Below are 17,872 nucleotides of genomic sequence, written 5' to 3'. Positions count from 1 at the left end.
TACTTGATAAGACTTAAGATGGCAATAATAATAGAGGCTCATTGCAAAGACATTGATCAGAAATTTACAAACACCTGTACTCCGACTCCTCCCCTGCCCAGACAGGACTGCTGGGAACAGACACTCTTCTGTGCCCTTTGGCACCATACAAGGTTCCTTGGGTCAGTCCAGAAGGTCTGTGAGCATCATATAGGTGCCAGCCCCCTTGGTGGGCTCCATCTCTGGCCCTGAGTCGCAGGGGAGGGGGCTGAAGGGCTTCAGACTGGCTCTGGCCTGTGACACCCACTTCTTTCTCAGCTTCACACCATCTCCTGCCTCAGCTCCTGTCGAGGAACAGTTAAAGGCCCGGCTGGGCTGCGCTCATGGGGGAGGAATGGAAACATGTCGATTAAGTTTCACGGAAATCATTTTGAGGGGCCCACGTCTGGCCGATGGTGTTTGGGTTCCTGTGGTCCTGGGCTGGGCTGCCCGTTTGATTTTGAGTGGAGAGTAGCCAGCTTTCCTCCCTGCAGCCGCCTGGGCCTCGTCACCGTGTGCTTCCCCCAATACTTGGACCGCTTATGAGCCCCTGGGGCTCAGGCCTGTAGCAGGTAATGCTCTGGCCAAGAGCTCGGAGTCCCGTTGACTTGGAATGTTCTTCCTTTTTACTGGCTGCCCCTTATATGGTTACAGTGTGCGGCCAGCTGAGCCAGTGTGCGAAAGCCAAGGCGTTCCAGGCTGCAAGCCTTGGTCTGTGAGAGGTAAACATCATTGTTGGGCCCCACTTGAAACAGTGCAGGATAGACAGCTGGGAAGGCCGCCTCCAAGGCTGGTGGCTGGTGGTGGCCCCAAGGCAGACACCCAGGGACAGAGGCAGAGGGTAGACTTGACCCGTCCAGACCTGCGTTGGGATCCTGGCTCTGTCTTTCTCCCCTTCTCTGTGATCTTGGACCAGATAAAGCGTCTTAGTTTCTTTATCTGTAGAATGGGATGTTCCTACTTTGCCCCTAGGATGGTTGTGTGGCCAAGAAAGAGAATGTGAGTAGAGGGCCTGGTGAATAGCAGACACCCCGAAACTGTCATTATTATGGGGGTCACCCTTGTGTCTGGGCTTACCAATGACGGTGCCAGGACCCTCTTTCCTTCAGAATGGGGGCTGTAGACATTCCTTCATTCCTTCATTCATATATTCATTCTATAGATAGCGATGCAGGACCTACTCGTGCTCAGCTCTGTGTGGGTGCTGGGGACACAGCAGTGACACCAACATTTGTCTAAATGCCCTGGACCAGCGTCTCCGATTTTACAGCCGCCTGGCATTAGAATCTTTCTGGGATGGAGACAGGCTCTCTTCCTCTCCCTCCAAGTCTTTATTTTATTTCCCTGTCTCCAGGGGCCTCATTTATAAAACGTGATTTTTCTGTTCTAAGTAAGCTCCCTTTATGCCGGATTCTTGTTTATTCTCATCTTCCTTTACATCCTTCAGCGATAGATAGACTCAGAACTTGCAGCCAGTCTGGGGCAACCAGAATGGCTTTCATCAGGCTTTTTTAAGAGTCGAAAATCACAACCCTTGGATCCTAGTACCACACCTGGTTGGGACCCTCTGGCCTTGTCCCACTTGCCTATTTTACAGATGGAAAAGGTGTGGTTCAGAGAGGGACACTTTATTTATCCCTCCACCTCACTGAGCACCTATATCGTGCCAGGCACTGAAAACCCTAGAAGAATAGGAGTCCCTGCCGGCTGTGTTAGTTTCCATTGCTGCTGAAATTAATGACCACAAAGGTAGTAGCTTACAGCAGCGTGAATGTGTCATCTTGCAGCTCTATAGACCAGCTGTCCAACGTGGGCCTCGCTGGGCTCAAATCAAGGTGCTGATGGGCTGCTTTCTTTTTTTTTTTTTTTTTTTTAAATTTATTTATTTATTTTTGGTTGCGTTGGGTCTTTGTTTCTGTGCGAGGGCTTTCTCTAGTTGTGGCAAGCGAGGGCCACTCTTCATCGCGGTGCACGGGCCTCTCACTGTCGCGGCCTCTCTTGTTGCGGAGCACAGGCTCCAGACGTGCAGGCTCAGTAGTTGTGGCTCACGGGCCCAGTTGCTCCGCGGCATGTGGGATCTTCCCGGACCAGGGCTCGAACCCGTGTCCGCTGCATTGGCAGGCAGACTCTCAACCACTGCGCCACCAGGGAAGCCCGGGCTGCTTTCTTTTCTGGAGGCTCTCAGTGAGAACCTGTTTGCCTTTCCCAGCTTCCAGGAGTCGCCCACATTCCTTGGCTTTGCCTTCGTTTTCAAAGCCAGCAGCATTGCCTCTCTCTGATGCTTCTTCCACAGTCACCTTTCCTTCTGACTCTCACCCCTTCTGCATTCTCTTCTCCTTTTGAGGACACTTGTGATTGCATTGGACTCACTTGGATAATCCAGAATCATCTCCCTACTTTAAGGCCAGCTGACTAGCCACTTTTATTCCATCTGCAACCTTAATTCCTCTTTGCCATGTAAGGTTCCAGAGATTAGGATGTGGGCATTGGGCGGGGGGGAGCATTATTCTGCTTACCACTCCTGTCCTCAGGGAGCCCGGGGTCCACCGAGGGAGACAAAAATCAGCGTGGGATTTGCCATGGGAGCCCAGAAATGAGGACACCTGACCCAGCTAGGGTGGGAGTGGGAGATCAGAGAAAGTCTCCTAGAAGAGATGAGGGGTGACCTGGATCTAGCAGAATGAGGAGTTAGCCTGGTGGGAATGGAAGTAGAAGGCATCCCTGGAGGAAGGAACAGCATGTACAAAGTCCTGGAGGCAAGGGAGGGAACGTGTGTGTCATAGTGGCAGAAGCCTAGGGAGAGCAGTGAGGCTGGAGGTGTGGCCAGGTGCTTTCTGAAGGCAGTGTCAAACCTTTGAGCAGGAGACTGACAAGGCCAGATTTGCATTTGAGAAAGATCACCCTGGGGTCCTGGTGGAGAAATGCTGGAGAGGAGGGAGACTAGAGAAGGGAAAACAGTGAGGAGGTGATTCAGTGGAAGAGGTGATGGGGGCCTGGATCTGGGCGGGGCAGGCGAACAGAGCAGAGAGAGTGGGCTGGTGAGCTGATGGAGGGGAGAAGACTGTTTAGGATGTGGTGAGGGTTGTCTGTGGGCAGGAGAGGCAGGAGGAAGGGGCGGGATGATGGGCAGATTTCTGCTTTAGGAGTCTGACTGGATGGGGAGGCAATCACTAAGGTAGGGATGTGGGGGGAAGGGTAAGCTTAGGAGGGTATTGAGTTAGATTTATGTATGGATGGCCTGTGCCCCGTAAACATCTAGAGGAGGCATCCTGGATGGATGAAGATGGAGCTCGCATCCATCATATCAACGTGTATCAGTTAGTTACTGCTGTGTAATAAACCACCCCAACTGACTGGTATAAAACAGCAATCACTCATTATCACTCATGTGTCTGCATGTGGACTGGGGCTTGTCTCATCTAGGCTGGGCTTTGCTGGTGGCTCAGCTTCAAACTGCAGGTGTGCACGTCTGCAGGTCAGCCAGGTGGCGACATTTGGGGATGCTGACCTCTCCTTTCCCTCTGGCCCTGACCTGGGTGCCTTCCCCTGTTCCTCTACTCCACCTTGGATCAGCGGATGACATTTGAGCAAAGATCTGCAGGAGGTGAGGGAGTGAGGATGTCTTAAGGAGGAGTATTCTAGGCAGAGGGAACAGCCAAAGGCTGCAAAGGCCCTGAGATGGGATTGTGCCTGGTATGTTTGAAGAAAAGGAAAGAAGGCCAATGTGGCTGAAGGGGGTGTGTGAGTGGGAGGGTGTAGCAGCGGAGTTCAGAGTTAGCAGGAGCCTTAGTTATCTGAGGTCAGGAAGGTCAGAGGAAGTGGCCGCTACCCTTATTATTATTGCTACTGTCACTTTTCATCCTCTCCTCCTGTCCCCCACAGGACCCCCCCTCCTTGGATGCCGCCATCCAGCATGCCCTGGCGGGCCTCTATCCCCCTTTTGAGGCCACAGCACCCACCATCCTGGGTCAGGTGTTCCGTCTCCTGGATTCTGACTTCCGGGGCGATGGACTGAACTTCCTCCTGGATTTCCTGATCCCTGCCAAGCGCCTGTGTGAACAAGTGCGCGAAGCAGCCTGTGTAAGTCAGAGGGATGTGGGAGCAGGGGACAAGCTCTCCCAGAAGGCCAGGGGCTGGAGGTGAGCAGAGAAGGAGGTGGGCTGGCGAGTGTGTTGTTGAAGGGCATGAACTGGGGACGTGGGATGGCTTTCAGGTGTCATTACTTTCTCCAAAAAACACTTCAGCCCCACAAATGGACAGGAAGGTCACTTGGCCCTTTACGCTCTGACATCTAGGAGTCAATCACGTTTGCACTTTGACTAACAGGGAGGGAGGCCAGCCTTGTGGGTTCTCTGGCCCCCAGGAACTGGCACTGTGGGCATCACCTGGCTGTATTGGCTGAAGTGCTGCAGCTCCAATGGAAATAGTAGAGAATGTCCTAGACCTTCCCTGGAGCCCTTGTGGCATCAGGACTCTCACTTTCTTCCCTGGAGACTCCTTCAACCCAGATCTCAGGGAGGCCTCTCCTGAGGCAAAGGGAAAAGAAAAGTGTTTTAGGCAGGACTCACTCGCTGCAAATGACAGATCCTTACTCAGACCAGGACAGGGTGATTCGGACCAAGGCCCGAGATGTTCCGCTGATCAAACTCCTCCAGGACTCTTTCTGTCTCTTGTCTCTGCTTCTACTGCTTGCCGGAATCATTCTTACAGGCTAGGTGTTTCCCAAGGCTGGAGCCCAGGGCAGTACTAGGATCAAAATCCTACTCTGGAGAGGAAAATGAACTCCTCCGCATCGGCTGCAGATAGAAAAATCACAAGGAAGGATCCTGATTGGCCAGGCTCGGCTCCTGTGTCCCTGCTTGGACCAATCACTGTGGCAAGAGGAATGGGGTACCAGGATTGGCCAGGCTTGGATCCTGTGTCCATGCTTGGACCAATTATTGCAGCCAGAGGAATGGGATACCAGGATTGGCCACTCTTGAGTCATACGCCTACCTCTAAGCTCAGAGGGTGGAGACTGTTTTAAGAAAGGGTGGGGAGAGGCCTTTGGAGACCAAAGCCTCAGATGCCCACTGCTAGAACTTACCCACACCCTTCACAGAGTTGCTGACTCTGCCCTACTCTTCTGTTATTCAGTGCCCACCCCTACTGCCCCAGCGTCAAGAATCGCTAACAGCATCTTAGGTCCTACTAGCCTTTCCTGAGTTGCTCATGCCTGTCGGGGACCTGGCACATCGGGAGGACAGATAAGCAGAGGGACCGTGTGCGTCATTTCAGTGATAGAAAGAAATTGAATGTAGCAGCTAAAAGTTCAGGCTTAGGAGCCAGAATTAGAGATGGTTGGTACTGGAAGGAAATAGATCATTCATTTAAGCTACTTAGCACAGTGCCTGACACACAGAAATAGCTCCATACACATTTGCTGTTCTTTTAGGAGAAGGAAGAGTCTCACTGAAACATTGCAGCCAATTTCCACATATCCATGTTGATATCATTTAAGCCATATCCTCCCCATCCTTATTTCTTCTCCCTGACAAGCTGTACAACTGCCTGCTTCCTTTATTTGGCCATTAAAACTGCATTTGCACTGCCTCTTTCCCCATTTCTTCTAGGGACAAGGGTCACAACATTTAGATTTCTTTATTTCCAATTATCTTTAACTTTAATCGTAATTATAGGTGAATTCGTGTCGTCTCAGAGCAGGGGGTAGTAGCGTGGGATTCATGTATGCCCTCAGGAGTCAGATGCCCCAAGTTCAAATCCAGTCTCCATCACTATGAAGTTGGGGGATCTATGTCACCTCTCTGAGCTTCAGTTTTCTTATGTAGGAAGTGGGAATGTTAATAACACAGGATGTATGTACCTCACCGAGATGATACACACAGCTTAGCCCAGAGCCTGGCATGAAGTAATTGCTCAGTAGCTGCTGGCTGTTACTTTCCCACTGTCTCCTTTCTCCCTCTGAAATAAGAATGGGCCAGCCTCAAAGTCTGCCTTTATAACCACCAGCACCCAGACAGACAGCCACCATCAATGAGGTCTGGAGGGACTAAGGACAGATACAGCCGACTCCAAATGTGGAAGTCTAGGCCCAAGTCCTGCTTTCGCTACTTTTCAGCTGTGTGACCATGAGGCAATTCTTTAGCCTCGGTTTCCTCATCTGTAAAGTTGAGGAACTTTCCTGAACTGCCTGCACCACTGAGTTACTGAGTGTCAAATAAGATGATCGTAACAGTCATTTCTATGGTGCTTTGCTATTTGCAAAATACCTCTGGACTGTTTCGTCTCGTTCACTGAGAAGGTGACGGAAAGGATGTTGTAAACAGCAGAAGGCTATGTGGAAAGGCTGGAGTAACACAGACTCGTGGGGTTTATGGATATGAAACTTCTTGGAGATAGCCGAATCTGCAGTGTAACTGAAATGAACTGGTTTATCAACATGGTAGGTACAAGTATGGTCAGATCACATTATTTCCCCAATTAATAATTCCAGGAAGCACCTGCTTAATTAACAGGAAGTTTAGTGTCACCCCCTGGAGGTCTCCTATATACACATGCAAATTATATGAGATTATCCAGGGCTTATTCAATCTGTAGGAATCAGATCAGACTCTTTTCCAAAAGTCAGGTAGAGAAAGACCTGTTGGCAGTCCGGTGGAGCTGTCGTTTCTGTTGTTGCCACGTAGTGTCACTGTTGAACACTGGGTCTGCACAGCCCTGACAGCCCCCTGGAGAGGCCCCAGGATGACTTGCTGTGTCTACCTGTGTAGAGAATTGCTGGCACCCTCTGTTTAAATTTTTTTATTGTTTAGCCTCACCTGCCGTGTTGTTAACTGCTAATGGGAAATAAATAAATAATAAACAAACAGATAAATATTCTGGGTCTGACTTTCAGACCCAGAAGAGCGGAATGATTTTTCAGGGCCATCCAGCAAGTTCGTGGCAGGGTCAGATTTCCTAACTTCTCACTTAGTAGTGTTTCTACTTCACTCTGTAATCTCTCTACTTTACAAATTAGAGAATGGAATAAAGGCAGTAAGTAACGTTTTTTAAAGATTGAAAATCCTACAGTTTTTCAAAAGGTAAATATTGTCAAAGGGAGAGGGAAATAGTATTTATTGAACGTCTACTTATTATATGTTATGCATTGTGTTGGTTTTTAAAAAAACATAAATGTATTTATAATCTAACTCGATCCTCATACCAACCCAATAATACCACTATGTATCATTATTCCTATTTGCAAATAGGGAAATTGAGACTCAGAGAAGTTAAGTCATTTGCACAAATTAGTGATTCAGACCTCGGAAGCCACGTCTCCCTGGCCCTAAAGGGGAGGGTTTAGCTTGAGCTGGCTTGAGAGAAGTTTTGATAGGTGGAGAGGAGAAGGGAGCCAGCAGGACGATCCTCGTGGGAAAGGTGCTTGCTAACTGGCGCCTGGCACTCAGAGCTTTTCTCCTTTGGCCCAGTAGGCTAGCAAGTATTTTCAAGGTCAGGGCCAGGACTAAGGTGAGCAAGAGGCGTGCGAGGCACAACATTGAAGGAGGCGCTGCCTCTTGGGGCTGTGTGACTTGCAGGATGCTGAGAGTGGAGCCTCCTTGGATGCTGTGTCCTAGGCACCTTTCTTGCCTCACCTGAGTCCCCGACCCGTTCAGGGTTCCTGCTGGGAGAGGGAAGGAAGCAAACCCGTGGGCGGGGTTTTCAGGGCCAGATTCTCTGATGCCAGCCCCTTCTCTTTGCAGACCCCCTACTCACACCACCTCTTCCTGCATGAAGGCTGGCCTCTGTGCCTGCGGGATGAGGTTGTGGTCCACCTGGCATCCCTCAATCCCCTCTTATTGCGCCAAGGTGACTTCTACCTCCAAGTTGAGCCCCGGGAGGAGCAGTCCGTCTGCATCATGATCAAGTGCCTCTCTGTGGACCTCCACACAGTGGACACGAAGCCTGTTCCTGAGTCATCCTACCCTATACTTTTCACCCAAGCCTGGCTGGAGGCCATCAACAGTGACCTTGAGGGCAGTCCCTTACACAACTGCCTGGTAGCTTCAGAAGATGGGATTGCCCCTGTGCCCTGGACCAAAATAACCAGCCCAGAGTTTGTGGATGACAGACCCCAAGCAGTAAATATCCTCTCCCCAGCCTGGAGATCCCTTCAATTAGAAGCACTGGATTTGAACAGCCCCCAAGAGCTGCACCAGGCCAGGTCCCCAGGCAGCCCGGTGCTGCTTGCCCAGAGTTTGGCCAAGGGCAAGGGCAGGACACATGGGGACAAGTATCCAGGACTCATCAAAGTGGAGCAAGCTGGGCCTGGGGAGGTGGGCTTCGGGGTGGACGAAGTGGCCAGCCAGGACTTGGAGGGAGATTATGTGGCTCTCCTGGACTTTTCCCAAGAGAACCGAGGAGGGTCTCCCAGTAAGGAGGTGGAGACATCCAGTGGGTTTCCTTTTGGCGCACAGGAGGAGCTATCTGGAACTAAGGAAATCCCTTTCTCTCAAAGGATACTGCCTCTCTCAGGGGCCAATGGGGGGCCTTCCTTGGAAAAATGGACTTGTGAGAAGCCAGCAAGTTCGGGGGAGAAACCCTGTGTTTGCGACTTGAGGAGAAAGGTTAATCATAAAGTTCCCACCCAAGACTCAGAACACCAGCCCCAAGAGCCCTACCTCAGCGTCCTTGTAAACCCACTGCATGGTGCCTCTGGCCTCGGGCCAGGTGTCTCAGAAGAGTCAGCTCCCTCCAAGACACAGGGACCTCTGGGAGACTCAGAGAATATAGTCCAGCTCAATCCGGGACCAAAACAAGCAACCTCTGCCCAGCTGCGCCCAGCTTCCCCTCCTGCTTCTCCAGCCCCTGCAACCAAGATGGAAGAGAGGACCCAACAGGAAAATGCGAGACTTCCCAAGCCTGTGGCCAGGCCCTGTCAAAACACTTCCCCCACTCCTGGGCTCAAATTCTCTTTCTTAAAGTGGCAGAGGCAAGGCCCTGTGACTCAGGAGAAAGCCTCGTTCCAGCATGACGGGCCCTGGAAAGTCTTGTGTTCACTCTACTCTCCCAAACCCAACCGAGGCAAGTGCTTGGGGAAAGGTAAGTTGCCCACTCACTCAGCTGAACAGGGGAACTGTTCTCTGCATGTGATCAGGTGACAAGGTGGCACAGGCTGTCAGGGGCAGAGACCCACCTGGGCTGGATCAGTCTCAGGGATTTAGAGCATGGGGTGGCATGTCAAAAGGCTTGAGGTCTCATGGGCCTGGAATTGAGCAAGGTTCTGTGATTGTGTTGAGATGGCCTGAGTCTGCACCCCAGCTTGGCCACGCACTAGCTGGGTGACCTTGATCGAGGACGTAACCTCTCTAAGTCCAGGTCTCCCTGTCTATACAATGGGGATCTCGTCTGCCCCCTCAAGTTGTTTTGAGGGTCAAAGACACACCAGAAGTAAGGAGCTTAGCACAATGCCTGCCCCATAGAAGGAGATCAATATTGTAAGCTGTTACTATTAGAAAGTGAAAAAGAAAACATTTTCCCTGGGAAAATCCATCTTCTGCTTAACACTCTTTGTTGTTTTTTTTCTCCAGCTGGAACAACTCAGACCAAAACATCTGGCCCAGACGCTGACTCAGACCCACTGACCGAGGAAAAGGCTGGCTTCCCAGAAGCTTCTGAAGGCCCTCCAGAAAAAGGCCCCGCTCTGAATGAGGAGCCCCCAGGGCCCGAGCCCAGGTTTGGGGCTCTGAGCATGGACATCTTCCATTCCAGGATAGCATGCCTGCCAGGTCCTCAGGGATTGTAGGGGCAAGTGGAGGTGGAGGGGAGAGAGCTGTGGGGACGGGGAATGGGGCTGGGGTCCCTGAGTACCCTCAGATGCGGGTGGGTATAGGGGAGGCAGGGAAAGTCCTAGAGGCCTGTGTGCTGGATCAAGCCTCCCTGGGACTCAGATTCCATAAGTTTCCAATGAAGGAGGTTAAAGCACTTTCTAGCAATCCATCCATCCATCCATCCTTCCATCTTACTTTCAGCGAGGCCGTCCAGGTGGATGTCTTAGGTCAGGTTCCCTAGAAGCAGAGCCTAAGACAGGGATCTGTGAAAAAGTGATTTATTTTACTGAGGGTTGCTCTCAGGGGAAGGGGAGAAGGGAAGCAGGGCAGGGCAAGGGAGGAGCTAAGCCTGCATGTGGCCTGATTCCCCAGGGCGGGGGATGGGGGATGGGGGGCCGGTTCCTGGAGCATGAATTCCATCACAGAGATGGTTCCATCTTAAGGTTCAGGGGCTGACTTTTGTACCCCTTGATCTGTCAGTCATCAACTGTAGCCTGATCCTGGGATGGGGATGCAGGTGAGCCCATGATCCAGTTCAACTGAGGGCAATTCTTCAGACAAGGGGGCATCTCTAAGCCAGTTTACAGCCAATAATTACAGTCTCTGGGGGATGGGTGCTCTGGCCTGAGGAAGGGGTCCGGTTGGGCATTAACATCATCCAATACTGAGAGCATTATCACTCCTGTTTAATATTTATTCATCTTTGCAATTAATATTTATTGAGCACCACTGTGTGCCACGCCCTGGGCTTAGCACTGAGGATTCAGCAGGGAACCAAGCCTGCCCTCAGGAAGCCTATATTCTAGTGGTGGAGAAAATTCAACAGGTTATTACAATACAGTGTAAAGAAATTGTGACTGTGGGGCAGTACAGGGGGCTGTGGGAGGACAGATGAGGCCCCTGGCCCAGGCTTGGGGTGGAGGAAGTAATGTGAAGCTCAGTCCTGTAGTATGAGTAGGTGTTATCCATGTAAAGTGGTGGGAATGGTGTTCCAAGCTGAGGGAACAGCATGTGCAAAGTTCTGGCAGCAAGAGAAACCACTGTGCTTTCTGGGAACTGACTGTTCTGCAATTCTCTTTTACTTCATAGACTTCTAAATCTCTGCAGGACACGTCTGTGGGGACATTGCTCTGTCATTTCGAAGCTTTGGGGAGCATCGTCTGTCATCTTCTTGGTCATCGTTGTTGAAGCTCATGCTGTTTATTCCCATATTAATGTACACAGAATCTCATGATCCTTTTAGGGCTGTCATGTTACAGGAGCTCAGGTTTTATACGTCAAAGTCCCTGTTCTTAGAGGCTGGAGGCCTTCATTCCAGTTCCAGCTCTACCCCTAGCTCCCTGTGTGACCTTGGAAGAGTCACTTGCCCTCTCTGAGCCTCATGCTCCTCCTTGTGTAAGAGGAGAAGGAGAGGAAGCAGATTGGACTTGACTCGCTGTCACTCTTTCCACAATTACTCTCTTGTAATTTGTTTGGCTTGCAACATATACTGATGGGTCCCAAGTGCCCGAACAGTGCCTGGCACATAGTCGGTGCTCAAAAATATCGGAGTGAATGAACATTCTCCACATGGACGTTCTTTCCATTCCCTTCCTCGACCTCCTCTTCATCAGCGATCTTGTCCTCATTACCCCAGCTACTCCTCCCATGGCCGTCCCCCATAACTCACTGCTCCCTCCCTCATTACTATGTCTCTCTTCCCAGATCGCACATTACCTCAATTTTAATAGCCCTTTTGTCCCCCAGAACTCTCAACCCATTGATCCAACCACCTTTTCACTGTCCCTCCCCACCCTCCATCATGTCCCCACTTCCTCCTTCCCAGCCTGCATTCCATGGTTCATCAATGTGATCACTTCCTTTTAAACACTCTCATCTCCCTTGCCTTTCTCTTCTGCCTTCGTACTTTCCTGGAGAAATCCCAACCTCAGTTAAATCCAACTCTCTGCCTGCTTCCCCCCCTTGCACCTTTACAGCTGAACGAAGCCAGAAAGTCCGCATAACCACACCGACTGGTTGCCCATTTGATTCCTGATCACTGGCCTCCAGTGGGTACCACTGGTGCCCATGGATCCTGTTACTCTTCCAGAGTCTTGAAAGGTGCCCCCACTGTCCTTCCTGAATGATAATTTCACACCTGCTCCCTCCTCTGACCTTCACCACCATCTCCCTCAGCCTTCTCTCAGTTGATGACCTTCCTTCTTGTTTCACTGAGCAAGTAGAAACAATCAAAAGGAACGTCCACAAACTCCTGCCACCCCATTTAGCTACCTACCTGCATCGGTACCCACCCCCTCAGCATCCTATTCCAGATACAGGGAACAATCCCTCCACTGGTGCACTGCATCTCCCTAGCTACTCAAAGACATCCCTCTGGCAAGATTCTCCTCTCTTCTCTACGTAATCACCTTTCCTCCTCTCCATTGGACCATTTCCATCAGCACAGGAGCGTGCCCAGCTTGGAATGACCCATTCTAGGCCCCTATTCTCATCTTTCTTTTACATCAAAACCCCACATAGGAGTTGTCTGTGCTCCATATCTCAGTACCTCCTCTCCTCTTAGTCTCTCTTCAACTCACTCTAATCAGAGTATTTGCTCCACCTTGACATTGGAGCAGGTCTTTTCAAGGTCACCAATGACTTCCATGTTTCTAGATCCAATCGTCAATTCTCAGTCCTCATCATCCTTGACCCATCAGCAGCATTTGACACAGATGACTGCTCCCTCCTTACTGAAAGGCCTTCTCAACTTGTCTTTCAATCTTTACTCTCACCTGGGTTTCTTCCTATTTCACCGGCCACACCTTCTCAGCCTCCTTTGCTGCCTCCTCCTCAGGTCTCAACCTGGAAACATTGGAGGCTCCCCAAAGCTCAGTCCTTGGACCCCTTCTCCTCTACCCCTAGACTCACTTCCTTGGCAATCTCATCCCATCTCACTGGTGAATATTTGTTTTAAGTGTTGTCTCTACACTGATAACCCCCACATTTATTTTTCCAGCCTGGACTCTGCCCATGAACTCCATACTCATCTATCCATCCGTGTACTTGATGTTTCTACTTAGATGTCTAACAGGCATCTCTAACTTAACATGACCAAAGGTGGACTCCTGATTTCACACCCCCTGCACCCTTCCCAGCCTTCTAATCTTTCCTAGAACACTAGATCCTGGAGGATTTTCTCTTACACCCTACATCCAATTTGTTAGCAAGTCCTGTCAACTCTTCCATCAAATTATATACAGAATTTGATGACTTCACACCACCCAGGGCCAAACCAGCATAGTTGCTTGCCTATTACAGTAGTATCCTCACTGGTCTCTTTGCTTCCATTGGAGTTTCCTTGTAGCGGAAACAGTCCCCAAAGTCTGTGCTCCAAGATCAAGATCTGCTCCAGGCGAGTCCGTGTGAAGCAGGCATCCCAGGCTCCCTATTAGGATCTTTCCCTCACCTCCTTGCCTCCTTTCTTCTCCTCAGGTCCCTTCAGCTCCAAACTTTCCACAAAGATCTGTTCTCCGGAAAGAGACTAATCAGCACTAAGGTGTGAATGACTGCTCCCATTCTGAGGGTGGGAGTTACATATTCCTTTCCAATTGTGGTCATAGCAAATTACCAGAAACTCAGTGGCTTTAAAAAACACAAATGTAATATCTTACAGCTCTATAGGTTAGAAAGCCCAGATCTCGCTGGGCTGAGATCAAGGTGTCAGTGGACTGTGTTCTTTTCTGGATACTCTAGGGGAGAATCCATACCTTGTCTTTTCCAGCTTTTAGAAGCTGCCTACCTTCCTTGGCTTGTGGTCCCTTCCTTCACCTTCACATCCAGCAACAGCACATCCCTCTGACCCTTCATCTATCTTGATATCTTTCTCGGACTGGCTGAAGCCAGGAAAGGGCCTCTACTTTTAAGGATCATGTGATTCGATTGGGCCCACTTAGATAATCTAGGCCTAGATTATCTCCCCCATCTCAAGGTCCTACCTTAGTGACATCTGTGAAGTCCCTTTGCCAGGTAAGCTAGCACATCCACAGGCTCTGGGGATTCCAGAATGGACATCTCTGGAGCCATGAGTCTGCCAACCACAGGCACAGAGCCTATGCAGAGGGCTTTTCACAAAAAGCCCCTGATGCAGAAGAGAGGGAACAGGGTCCCAGGGGTTGAGACCTCACCCTGAGCTTTCAGTTGCTCTGTACATATCTTTAAAATCTTTGTCTTTAAAATTTCTATACATTATTATAATTCTTATAATTAAGAATTATATTTGCACTTTCATATAAAAATGTATATTTAAATATTTTAAAATTGCTTGCCAGTTAAATTACTAGCATTCCCCCCACCCAAGACTTGGAGGGAGTGCTTTAGAAGGTACAACAAGTTTTTCAGTGCCTTTGGGTAACACCACCCACCACCTCCCAACCTGCTGTCTCCATTTCTTCCTGAGATCATAACCCAATGTGAACAGCGCAGCTTCCAGCCAGGCTCTGAGGTGCTAACGATGGTATTCCTGGCACCAGCTGTCAGACGGGGTAGCATCTGGGGCAAGGGGGCCTTCCAGGTGTAAGCAGATCAGGTGGACAGCTGTCCATCACTGCAGTGCACTCAGACGGCATCTTGCGTGCTCAGCCGGCCCTGGCTGTGTGCAGAGCCCTGTGCCAGGCAGAGCTTGGCGGGGGGACCAGACACTTGAACTGGTCACTGTGTCCCAGTATGGAATGTCCTGAGTGCTTGAACCCTTTGCTACTCTAAGTGTGGTCTGGGGATCAGATACATCAGCATCACGTGGAGCTAGAGAGAGATGAAGAATCTCAGACTTGCTGGACCACAGTGTGCATTGTAGCAAGATCCCTAGCACAACAAAGTTTGAGAGGCCCCACTCTGACCATTTATTCATTGGTCAATTCCTGACATTGATTATTGGCTCCTGTCCTGTGCTGAGCACTGGGATATAAAGAGTTTGAGCCAGTGAACACCCTTAAGGAGCCCTCAGTCTTGCAGGATCTAAAAGAGGCCTAGGTTTGCTGGGGGAACCTGGGGTGGGAGAAAGGTCTCTCTAGAGGGCAGGGAGGATGTCTTCCTGGAGGAGGTGGCATCTCAGCTGGACTTTGAAAGCTGAGGAGAGTTTCACCAGATGGAGAGGGGACAGGGAAGGGAACCTCTGGCAGAAGGAACAGTGTGAACAAAGGTGGGGAGGTGGGAAAGGGTCAGGCTAATTTACGCAGTGACAGATGACCCATTCCAGCTGAGCCATTGGTGACAAGGAGAGACATAGTGTATTAGTCTACTAGAGCCGCCCTAACAAAGTGTCATAGACTGGGGGGCTTAAACAACAGGAATTTATTTTTTCACAGTTCTGGAGGCTAGAGGTCCAAGATCAAGGTGTTGGCAGGGCTGGTTTCTTCTGAGCCTCTCTCCTTGGCTTGTAGATGGCCATCTTCTCCCTGTGTCCTCACATGGTCTTCCCAATGTGTGTCTGTGTCCAAATTTCCTCTTCTTATAAGGACACCAGTCATATTAGATTAGGGCCCACCCTAATGGCCTCATTTTAACGTAATCACCTCTTTAAAAACCTTATCTCCAAATGCAGTCACATTTTGAGGTATTAGGGGGTTAAGATTTCGATATATGAATTTGGGGGGAGAGGACACAATTCAGGTCATAACCCAAAGTATATGAAATGAGGCTGGAAGAGTGTGCAGATCCTGGGGAGACTTAAGTGCCAGGTTGAGAAATTTGTGCTTTCTGCATGAGGCCATGAGAAGCCATGGAAGGTTCTAGAGCAGGGGAGTAGCACCACTGGAACTGTGATTGAGCTCCAATACAGCAGACAAAAGCTCATCTCTCGGTGTGGTCCAGGGTCAAGGACTGAATCAGGCATGACCCCCCACCTTAACTGGCAAGTTGGGTACTGTGGCAGACGGGGAAGCTGCTTCCTCTCTCCAGGCCTCAGTCTCCTCATCAATAAAATGGGCCCAGGGACATAATGTAGCATTTCCTGACCTGAGGGACCCAATGGCCCTGAGAGGATTTCAGAGGGATATGTACAAACATCTCTAACTTTGCAAGTTATGTAATTTTTTTCATGGTTTAATTATTTCACTTTTTAAAAACTTTCTTTTATGAATAAATTCAAACATAGAGAAAAGTAGAGACTATAGGATAATGAAAACCCACATACCCATTACTCAGATTTAATAAATCTTAACATTTTGGCATGTTTCATCTTTTTTTTTTCCTGAAGTATTTTAAAGTAAATTACAGATCTTCATAGTTTACCTGTAAATATTTTAATGTGCATCTCTTAACTACAAGGACATTTTGCCTAATAACCACAGTGTCATTAAGCACACCTAAAAAAATTAAAAATAATTCCTAATACTACTCAATACCCAGCTCATATTCAAATTTCCCGTATTGTCCCCAACAAAAAGTTTTCCTTTTGGAATTTAATATAAATGAATATTAGGAAAAATCAAACCCATGATATCAAGAGGATATAAAAATATATATATACATATATATGCACATATATGTACAAATATATATATTTGTGTGTATATACAAATGTATATATTAATGTATATATTTTTGCATAAAATGTATATACAAATGTAGATTTTTTAATTTTTAAATTTTAAAATTTTCAAACATGTGAAAGAAAGAATGCTCTAGATGGCTTCACCCCTGTGTAAGGCAGCACTTGTGAAGGTGGTTAAGTTTGTCCAAGGCTTCATGAGCTACATAGGGTCTCACACACTTACACACTGTGGAGGGTTGTATCCACATGCAGTAGATCCTGCTCATCGCAGGGTGGCCTTGAATGAGGTGACTCTGGGGGGCAGGGCTCCGAGCCCAGGGTGCAGGACAGGCTCAGTTTCCAGAGGCCTGGGACTCTTTCCCCCGTACTTCCCCTTCCCCGCAGCGTAGACAGGCTGTGCTGACCCCCTGGGACTCAGACTCTTGACCCCTGTGGGGAACACGGAGCACCCTGTCCTGATTCCTGGAACAGGAAATAGTCAGTGGAGAACTCATGGCTGGAAGTCAGCAAGAATAAATAGTGAGCTGGCAGCCACGGGCTGCACACGGGGGGCTGAGATGAGGACAGAAATGATGATCGTTCTAACAACTGCTTTTTATTAGGCCCTTGCCCTGTGTCAAGCGCTTCTCAGGAACTGTTTCATTTAGTCTTCAAAATACCTTCATAAGTTCAGTATTGTATCCTCCCCACTTAACAGATGACGAAACTGAGACTCAGAGACACACTGACTTGCCTAAGGGCACACAGCAAGTCAGTGTGTCCCTTAAACATGGGTTTAAGCTGGGACTTAAACCCATGTCTGTGTGACCCCAAAGCTCATTCCGTGAGCTTCGTTTCCCAGGTTGCCCAGTACAGAGGGTGACCAGAGGAGGGTGAGGCTGCCTCTGCATGGAGGAGTGTTTCAGGGATGACTTTTCTGAGGAAGTGGCTTTTGAGCTGGGTCTTGAGGGATGAATAAGAGTTCAGAGTTCACAGGGGGAGGGGAGAAAGGGTATTCCAGGCAGAGGGACCAGTACAGGCAAAGGCTTGGAGGCCACAGAGCAGGTTCCCGTAGAGGGGCTCCACCAAAATTCTCAGTGTTTGTGCTTTCTCCTGTAGGAGGTCGAGACAGGGCAGGGCGGCCCCTGCTTCTGGTGTCAACCACCAAGGGGCCCTGGGAGGCACCATGGTGCACGGCCTCAGAGGTCACCAAGCTGTTCTCCTACCTGTGCACCATCCCCAGGTAAGGGGCTGGGCTAGCCTGACCACCCCATCCCCCCTTGACCTCTCAGTCCAGAGCCCAGCACCAGGTAGCAGATGGAGAGATCCTTCCAGCCAGTCATCTGTTTCCAGAGCTGGTCCTGAGCCAGATGCTGGGGGGAAAGCAGGACAGACTTGGTCCCTGCCATCAGGGCGTTCACAGGCTGGCGGGGGAGGTGGATGGTGTGCAAGAAACAGACATGGACAAGCAGCTCTCAGGGGTGTTAATGTGGTGAAGAAAACAGGGATGTTGTAGATCAGTGGTTCTCAAAGT

At 49.6% G+C, this 17,872-nt stretch overlaps 1 protein-coding gene across 1 annotated transcript in view; it reads left to right on the top strand.

Annotated features, from left to right (window-relative positions):
* Positions 1-17,872, top strand: part of KIAA1755 (KIAA1755 ortholog) — a 42,812-nt gene that overhangs the window by 5,554 nt on the left and 19,386 nt on the right. Inside the window, exons 2-5 of the mRNA XM_060285485.1 lie at positions 3,901-4,098; positions 7,761-9,099; positions 9,588-9,785; positions 17,458-17,581. Of these exons, the coding sequence (XP_060141468.1) occupies positions 3,901-4,098; positions 7,761-9,099; positions 9,588-9,785; positions 17,458-17,581 (1,859 nt within the window). The remainder of the gene's footprint in view (positions 1-3,900; positions 4,099-7,760; positions 9,100-9,587; positions 9,786-17,457; positions 17,582-17,872) is intronic.

The sequence above is a fragment of the Globicephala melas genome, chromosome 15, assembly GCF_963455315.2.
Source record: "Globicephala melas chromosome 15, mGloMel1.2, whole genome shotgun sequence".
NCBI classification, from domain to species: domain Eukaryota; kingdom Metazoa; phylum Chordata; class Mammalia; order Artiodactyla; family Delphinidae; genus Globicephala; species Globicephala melas.
The sequence above is the reverse complement of the archived record's forward strand: the minus strand, read 5'-3'. Positions and strand labels throughout refer to the sequence as shown.